Consider the following 10,366-nt stretch of genomic DNA (forward strand, 5'->3'; position numbering starts at 1 on the left):
TGTGGCATAATAAATGTATTTCCCGTTTGTTATAATATTACCTATATAATATATATACATACGAATTGTATGTATTATACGTAGTGTATATAATTCATCGAAAAAGTAACATTTGTTCGCAAATCGTAAATTAAGTAAGAACGCTGCTTCGATTATTTAGTCGAATTCATTTTTTTGGCTTAAATAATGTCTTATGGAATTTTAGTTATTTGTTTATCAATATTATTTGATTAAATAACACGATGGACTGACGCCGCACATAATATACAAGGCGGCGGCAAGTTGGTTTAATGTATGATACGATTATTTTGTCAATATAATATACGATATACCTATATAATATTGTTTGGCAACTCCAAATCATAATTTTGACGAATAAAATATTTACAGTTATTAACCGCGTCCGAGTTTAAACAGGATATCGCTAAATGTGTTCGTGTCCGACGTGCCTATAATATATAAATATATAATATAGTATGTAATATATAAATTATAAACGTATACTCGTACATAATGATATAATACATAGGTAATAGGTATATCATATAATTTGATAATTGTCGGTAAAATTTTATATATTTATGTATTATACCTATAAACATCGATGACTATATGGAAGTGGTACAGACGTACAGTATTATATTATAACGGATAGTTATATGATAACAATGGTTGGATTTGTTTCCACTTTTTATTAGGTACCCCAGTACCTGTTAAGAAATATTTTTAAAATTTTAAATATAATTCGAAATAAATTATTCAAACCGTATAATATGATAAAATTGAAGATCCTAATAGAGTAATAATGTTATTTCTCATCATTGCTGTTATCGCGTACTTCAAGGTTTAATTACAAATATTTAATATTTATTATATATGTGTATATAATAACATACATAGGTTTTCAGTCTCTGATTAATCATCGACCACTATTCGTTTAATCTCAAATAATTTCGTTGTAAGTTCGATGCAGTTATTATATAGAAGATGAACGATGATGATACAACGTCCAACGAACACTATATACATAAGCAAATTTAAATAATATTTATTACAAATCTATAGTTATTTTAAGTATCTGTATAGACACACATTTAGACTAAAAACTAAATATTTACAAGTTTGATGTAGAAGATGGTAAATATAGTACAGCCCCAAATCCCCAGATTGCACACAGTTAATCAGGCACAATATGAGTTAAAGTTGTAATACAGTAATATACACGCCTAGACGCTTATTGTAACCCATAAATTAGTTTTACAATACAAATTCTATTAATCAGCGTGAAAATTAGCAAATAAAACATACAACGATTTATAAATGTACCTTTGTACAATATAAAAAAAATATTGGCATTGTAGTTACAGACTACAGTGTGATTTGTCGGCAAGTTTATCACTGGTGGTCTCTTTTTATTTGTGTATTTAATTGTAACCTATAATTTGTTGTAACTTTAAATAGACCGTATACACTTCATTCCTACCTACACAATTCTAAAGTTAATATTTCTTTTTTGATTCTTAAAATGTATTTACCCGTGATGGGTACTCGTAAAGCTTTTTCGCTAGTAAAGCATTTTAATAAGAAAGAAAAAAAATATATTAAGTTTAAAAATGTGTAATGGAATGAGTTGAACATGTCGAACATGGTCTATTTGCAGAACTTTGAAATAACAAATCAAGTTATTAAATACAATTATATATATATGAATAAAAAATACCAACAGAAATCAGTTAGGTGATGATGATGATGGCGAGAAAGTATAAAAATTCATTTAAGATTATTTAACTAGTGAAAAATAAAAATAAAAATCGTGGACAAGGACATACGTGTCCAAAAACAAATACATTTTAAGAAGTGTAAAAAAAATAAAATATACAAAACATAAGAAATTTATGCATAATGTGAAAGCTTAAAAAAATTGGAAAAGATCCACGGGCACCCGCATATAAATGCATTTTAAGATTTGATTTTACACTTTAGAATTGTATATGTGCGGAATCATAGTGATCATTGTTTATTTTTAGTTACAAACCAAATTCATTAAATATATTTTATAATAATATAAATAAATAAAAATAAATCATCAGATATGGTAAACATGCCGGTAGATCACACATCACACGGCGTACTTATAATAACATTTTTTAAGTACAAATTATTCAAATTTTTAACACTTTTTACAACGAGCACATAGATAAACTGTTTTATTAAGATTTTAAGACTTCGGCATCTAAGGTTATGAAGTTAGCTTACAATTATAACCAATCTACCATCTACGGATATTATTATTTACGCCATTTACGGCTTAACATTGAAAACGTTATAGAAATAAACCTATTATTATTACACTGTAGGTATAGACGTACAGAAAACCTAGATAGTATATTTTTTTATTATTAAGATGAGCCACGGTGGCTGGGTCATTAGCTGACAGTTTTTCACTTATAAATTAACATTTCAAGATGTATTTAAAAACCTTTTTTTGTATATACGGGTATATACTATATAATGAATATTCAATTTACTATATTATACTTCACAATGATTTTAGTTTAGATATTGATTGATTATAGTTTAAAAATAAACTTGTGTTTGTAAAAAAAAATATTTATGTATTATTAATTAAAAATCTTGTTATATACCTATAATATGTTGTAAATGTTATAATAGTTATACACGTTTTTAAATGTTTTTATAATTTTGTTTTACATATTTGACCATTTTTTCGCTTATAAATGTATATTTGGCTAATTTTAAATCAGGAGTGTATTTTGTAAACATATTTTTACTATAAACATTACTTATTTGTCAATAACATCATTGTCAAATAACAAAAATCCCATCTTTTGTTTTTAAACAATTAAAAAAATATATTATAATGAATTAAGAAAACTAAATAAAATGCTATAACAGTAACCTTAATAATAACTATTTTTCGTGTAAAAATCTATATATACGATGTCAATCTATCTTATCATTATTCATAATCATAAATGTGTAGTCATTCTGTGGTGTAGTCGTGTAGGTGTATTACAAAAAAATACATATTCAATAATATGTTTAGTTTTACACAGTATATAGTAGACGAGGGTTACTATGTATATAAAAATAAATACACAAATTTTAATCCTCATATTTTAAAAGAATACTTGAAGTTATTTATCGCATAAAGTCGCTAGCTATTTATTAATTGAATATCGTCTATATAAAAGTATATATTAGTATAACAATATTAATATGAAACGGCATACAACTATACAATATCAATATTTTGCGCAGAGGTTCACGCTATATCCAAAACCAAACAGTGTCCCTTTATAAACCCGTTTCTACAGTTTTTGTAGAATGGATTGTGCTCTTTTTTAACGTTAAAAAAGGTTTTTGTTCGTTTAACGACTTTCTACATACTTACACATTGAAGGGGCTCATAGTATATTATTTTAAATACTACAGGTCGTGTGCTACAAAATCATGTCTAGATAGATATGAAATTTAAGTAAAATAGACATCTATTTTAAAAATAAAAAAACATTATCGCAGTAAATTTAAAAGTAACAGCTGTCGAGTGTGTCGGACCTTTCTGTATAATTATCGCATAGTATAAGTTATAATAATAAATAATAAAACGTTGGACAGGTCGAATAGCATTTACTCAGAAAGTCTAAACGCGTTTTCTTTATTCTTTTCTTATTATACATAATGTCTATCTTAACGCCCATCTCAGTGTTGTGTACGTCATCACGAGGTGTACGTTTTTGCACAAATATACCTGCACTTTAATATGTAGGTACGTGCACATAAAATTATAAATATTTAATATACCTAAAAAAATACAATAATATGCGTTTAAATGTTTACGTTTATTGCAGTGTTCGGGTGACGCCACCGCTGTGATCGAAATATTAATGCGTTTCATTTATAACAATATTGAATGCACAATAATTATGATTAAAGAAGATCAGTAGAATAAAAAAAATTACTCTAACGTATCACACAGATATACTTGTGTACGGATTCGCTGATGACTTACAGCTTTTGTTAATGAGTAATACCGTTTAAAATAAACAACGACGCAAGAGGCATTTTGACCGCACGCACCGCTGCAACTGTACGGTTGTATATTTATCATTTTGGTGTGGTAGAAAAGGCTAAAATATATGACAGACACTCTTTGAATTAATCACGTTATTTTAAGACGTTCACAAGTCACAACTATATACTTATACCTATACTCTATTTCTGCATCTGTTACAGTGAAGTGATTTGCACCACCACTGCAAAAGAGTACATTTAAAAATTTAATCATACCCAATTACATAGGTATCTACTGTACTAAGTACATTGCACCAACAAAAACTTGCAGGTTACCTATACATAAATATTTATGTAATTAAACTATTGATATAAGTTATACCTTATTTAGTTGATATCAATGTTGTATAGTTTAGTATTAGTAACATAGGTATTAATAGTTAATCCAAAATCCAATGTACCCAGTAGTCCCAGTAAGGATGGACGCAGGGGTGATTGAGGGGCATGCCCCCCACCGCTATTGCTGTGAATTATCATTTTTTAAATTGTATAAATATTATTATGCTAAGACGTAGCTACGAGTAAGTATAAAATAATATTTTGAAGAATGAACACAAAAAATTATATTTTTAAAATGATCAACACGTTTTTAAATTGTTTTCATTGATATGAAAATATATTTTGGAGACAAATCAATCGATTATACAATTATTACAATTGAGTAACCCACAGATATATACTGTGGAGTAACCAAGAACCATTGAGGTAATATATTCTCGATCTAGATAACCGTGAACGCAGTCTATTGAATTTCAATGAGGTAGCTCACTAGATAATTATTTATCTAATATACATATTCGGTTTCATGTGATAAAAAAAAATTTATTTCTGACTATTAGTAAAAAATTGGCAATATTTAATTTGAAAAGGGGAAACTTTTTTAATTTTTCTGATCACATTATTGTAGTCATCGGACTTTGATTAATTTGAATAACACTAGAAAAATACATTTATGAAAATAAGATAGTGAATATTTATATTATTTAGATTCTACTTTTATAACAACTTCTATGAAAAGGAAGAATTCAAATCGGAACCCCGAACCTTTGATACCAAGTTATCATTAATTAATATTGGCTTTAAAATTTTAATAATCTTAAGTAAATAATATCTATTATTTTGAGAATAATAATAAGAATCGTAAACGGTACTTGAAAATCCATGACCAAACGGTGCCATGCTCAAATTATTAGGTACGTATATAATATAGTCAATATATTAGGTATATTATCGCATTGTTGATTTGATCGTTAAGTGTTTAAAAGATATAGATCATAATATTTGTAGATTTATTATTTCATTCATAAAGTACATAATATCTTGATAAAAAATATTTATTTATTTTGTCTAGTGCAGTAAAACCGAAAAATAGAGCTCATTAATAATTTTAGAATTTAATAAGAAACCTAAAAATAATAAGCCTGCAATTTCCCTTATTAGTAGTTATTACACACAAACCATTATTAATTTAGGTTTTAATGATTTTCTTTTACGGATCAATAAAATCCGAACTGTACTCGAATTTATGACTGAATACCCGATGTGCTAAATACGTATTATTACTTACTGTATAGACTAAAGATGATCGCGCACCATAATTTACAAAAATTAAAAAATTTGTTTGTAACTTAATAAGTATTAATACTGTTTTACCGACGCTTCATGTGAACTAATCACTACAATAATAATATTGTCGCACACTATGGTAACAAGCATTCCAAGCGGCAAATGTAGATCTCCGCAATTAAGTCATATGAACAGCACTATTCAACTGTAACGATAACTTTCCAAACACCGTCAGTGGCACAATAAGTGAGGGGGTGCCAAGAGCGCTATAGTCCCCTCTTTAAAACTATTTTTGGTTTTTTAGTCTTTAATTTCTATTGGTTTGTATTAGTAATAACTATTAAGCCATTTAGTTCAAAGATTATCGGGAAAACAGGCCAAATTTTAATTTCGAGGTAGTTACGACTTTACGAGTGAAGCCAGTAGAGATATATGCTTAAGAGGACACTACAGCTACACCCGCGTTTGTTGACTCTGTCTTACAAGTGCGTAACTTGGCAAATTTTACGTTCAGCTGTTAACGTTTAGCTTAGTCAGTTTTAATATTATAGAGTGAATCAAACTATTATGAAACATAATGGTAAGAAGTTTATCTGTGCTCATTTATAGATTATTTACGATAATTTCTTTTTAAGCGATTTATGAGTATTTTTTAACTACACTATTTTATATAAGTATACACAAAACTCGATAAAAAATTGAATTATCGTAAAAAACTTACATACGAATACGAATATAAATAAAGTTGTTACCATTAAGTTCCAACAACAATACGTATAAATCGATTATGCCCAAAATTATTTTTTATGTTTATACATACTATACCTAATATAATACGCACACATGCTTCCTTTTTAAATTCGGATAAATAATTTATTTTATGACATATATTAATTTAATTTGAAATTTCCGATAACATTTTAATATTATTTATTATTATTTTACAGTAATATATTTTAAACAAAGTTTATGCTCGAAATTATAAACAAATATATATATGTGTGTATAATATCATATCAATTATATTTATTTTTTATGCTCTTAGAACTGTGTGTGTAGCAACTAGCAAGTAGCCAAATATAACTATACTTGCTAAATTGATTGAATTTTAGTGCTGAACAATAAACTATTAGGTATTTAAACTTTTTTTTTGATCTTTCACTTCAAAAGATGTAGTTGCCTTACCACAACTCATATACTAAAAAATCCTAGCTACGACACTACTGAATGAATAATACGGTTTGTACGAGGACACGACGTGCGTCACAAAAAAGTACAAATAAGCGAAATAGGACGTGTAAAACCTGCGATCGGGTCTACAACAATAAAATGGACGAGATTATAATAGCGAGTACGAGAGAGACGACGAGGAGAGCATATAAAGAGGGAGAGAAGGACGCGACGCGCAGCAAACGGAAAAAAATCAATACGATATTTCGCTGCGGTCCATCCAAGGCGACAACCGCCGCGGTAGCTTTCACCGGGTTATTTTTTCACATTATTAATATTGTTTCACATTTTTTTAATTTTTTTTTTTTTGTCACAACGCTCGTCGTCGGTGTTACGAGCGACCAACAAAATAATGAAAATAATATGTCGTTTCGATGAAAACAAAAACAAACGGCGAACGGGCAGTGAACGATCGTATTAATGCTCCGAGGATGATTCATTTGGCGGTCCCCTCCTTCGTGCGCACGATATTTTTATTATTATCTCCCCCTTTACGAGCGTACGCGGTTTATCGGCCCTTTTGCGCGCGTGCATTTATATTTATAAACGAGATTTTCTCCGAGTAGGCCCGCCGTCCGAATATATAATATTAATAAATCGTCGTTGTCCGCGCGGAAATAAAAACCAAGTTTCCCGAGGCGCACACGACGATTTCGTCGCGACACCGATTATACGTATTATTATTAAATTGGTCATCACCCATTTATCGTATTGTATACACTACTACTACTACTACTACTACTTTGTCGCGACGTTGTTTTCATTCGTCAAAACTTCTAAAGCGCATTTTGTACCGCAGTCATTCGCTCCGTGTGTGGGAAGTGCTCTTATTTTAGAAACGTTTAATTTGAGACTACGACGGCGGCACTACGGGTGTCTCGTACTCTAAACTTGTCGTTCCATTTAAAGGCTCCGCCGGACCGGCACCGTCGCCAATGTTGGTAGCACTGCCGGAGCATCCGTCACCGTATCAGTTTTAATAGTAGCGTTATCTACGCGTCTGTTCAGCCGCCGCGTCCATCCTACAATCATTCATTGCGGCGGTAGTTTTCTCTCACTCACGCTCAGACACTTTCTAATCACTCTTTCTCTCTCCCTCACTGCCGCCCGCCGATCAACAAAAGGAGACGGCGGAGCGGATGAGAACGGTGAAAAAACCAAATAAAATTAGCCAACCGTATATGTAAGTGTGTGTGTGCATCGGTTGGATGAGTAAATGCTGATAATAGACTAAGACAAGGGAGAAAGAAAAAATAAACTTAAGAAATCGAACCGAGATCAGACTCCAAAGTTCAAATTCGACACACAAAAGGAAAGAAATAATTCAGCATAATATTTAATAATATTAATGTTAAGTGATGAGATTTGTTTTATTCTCAAATCGTACACACTCAAGACGCGTATCGTGGAAAATGATACGAAACAAATAGTGGATTATAAATAATATTAGAGAAAAAAACCAACAAAATAAAGTAGAGAGCATCAAGTTTGAAATACGTATAATTTGTCGATGAGAAATTAAACACGCATGCATTAAAATACTTAAAATAATATATAGGTATAAAATAAATGCTCCTACGGGAACATATCGCTTTATAACAATGTATATTATGATTATTAGATTTTTTATTGAAATGTTAGTATGTTTTTGAATTTATAAATATTTTTTTTTTGTTTTTTTTTTTGTAATAATAAAAGATTACGTTGTGGAAGTACTAATATTATATATATATTTTTTTTTATTTATTTTATTTAATACCAAAACGTAAAGACGAAAACTTTGTTTTATAAATATACATATTATTATATGCGTATTATTGTATATAAGTTGTTGTTGAATTATTTTTACTGTCTGTCGGTGGACCTGAGCTTCTCCTCGATGACTTCTTGGGAAGCTTCCGAATGGTCAGTAGCCTGGAACGCCTTGTGTACGCCGACCAGTGATTTCTTGAGCGCGTCGTAGCTGGATGAGTAGACCATCTTCTTCTTGACTTTAGCAGTGTCCGGGCACCAGCAAAGCAAGAAGAGCTTTTGCTTCTTTGAGCTCTCGGATGTGCCCTGGCACTGGTGAGTGTACTCAAAGTCAAACAGACCGTAACGGCATTCTTGCGGGCCGGCCTTTTGTAGGTCTTCTAGGAACAGGTCGTAAGTAGAGTTGCGCTCGCCGATCACTTCGATGTCGATCTGCTTTTCATCCTTGATGTGAAACACCACGTACCTGTGCTTCTTGTCCTTTTTGATCTCCTCGTAGACCTTTTTGCACGCATCCGCTACGGTTACTCCCGATGCCATTTCGAACCGATTTACGATTACAATTAGATTGTGCGTGTGCGCAACAAACGTTTAACGCTTCGACGGGCGAAAAACGGAACAGGGCGCGGGTTTTTAGGGTAAATTACTAACACACACGATCAGAGAGAATATGTATAAAACGCCCGACGTCCGCCGCAGAAAAGCACTTCGACAATTTGTTGTACTGTACAGCACAGTGTTGTACTACTACGGGCATTGGATTCTTACAATATGACTCAGCTCGACTCCGATTTAAGCACTCCCCAAGGAGAATATATGTACGTTATCATGGAAGAGTATGTTACGCGACGCGTTACCGCACGATATCGTGCCTGTGTAGACACTGCACTACACGGCTCCTGTCAGCTGACCGTAATCAGATGCCGGTGATACAAATCGCGCGGACAACTTACTATCAGGACTACTTCTGTCTTCTAAATTTGAATTTCATCTTCCTAAGCTTAAAGTTTTTCAGAAGTAGTCTCTATCACGAATTAAAGTATACCCAATAAAGTATATTTTAATTCGTGGTCTCTACCTTCATTTTCTATGCGCGACGTTTGAATAGAGATTAGATCATTCAAACATTTATTTTTTTCGATTATTTTTATGCATCAACAAGTATAAGTATCTACTGATTACTGTTATTATTATTTTGTAGATTTCATTTTTCTGCACCATTATTATAATTATTATAATATAATATGTATTAATCGTAGCTATCTCGAATATTTAAAGATATTTTACATATTTTTAAGAATATCATAATAATTTTAATAAATTAAAATAAATTATCGTTTTACCTTGAACATACAGATATAACACCTGTAATTGCAGCAATTTAAAAATCAATGTCTAAGATTTTATAAAAATTTAAATTTTATTAGAATTAACTTGGAATTGTATTTTAATAAGAACTTTAGGTAGGTGTTAGGTATACATTTTTTTATTTACGTTATTATTTAATAATAATGATTAATTCATCTCTTTAGACGCGTGTAGAAAATATAAAAATATAAGCATGATTACAGGATTGCGACTATGCTTACCTATTGGCAGTGGCGGATTTAAGGAAAAAAGCTTTAGCGGCATATTATTTAAAAGGCCCAATCTTTTTGAATTGTCGTGGAACTCGTAGAGAACTTTACACCCACCTTCTCTCAGATCTTAAAAAACTATTTAA

The 10,366-nt window shown here is 30.7% G+C and overlaps 1 protein-coding gene across 1 annotated transcript; it reads right to left on the bottom strand.

Annotated features, from left to right (window-relative positions):
- Nucleotides 1–8,373: 8,373 nt before the first annotated feature.
- LOC132921105 (cofilin/actin-depolymerizing factor homolog) lies at nucleotides 8,374–9,412 on the bottom strand. Its single transcript, XM_060983941.1, has one exon. The coding sequence runs from the start codon at nucleotides 9,181–9,183 to the stop codon at nucleotides 8,737–8,739; it is 447 nt and encodes a 148-aa protein (XP_060839924.1). The 5' UTR covers nucleotides 9,184–9,412; the 3' UTR covers nucleotides 8,374–8,736.
- Nucleotides 9,413–10,366: the final 954 nt, after the last annotated feature.

This window comes from Rhopalosiphum padi, chromosome 2 (genome assembly GCF_020882245.1).
Source record: "Rhopalosiphum padi isolate XX-2018 chromosome 2, ASM2088224v1, whole genome shotgun sequence".
Taxonomy (NCBI): domain Eukaryota; kingdom Metazoa; phylum Arthropoda; class Insecta; order Hemiptera; family Aphididae; genus Rhopalosiphum; species Rhopalosiphum padi.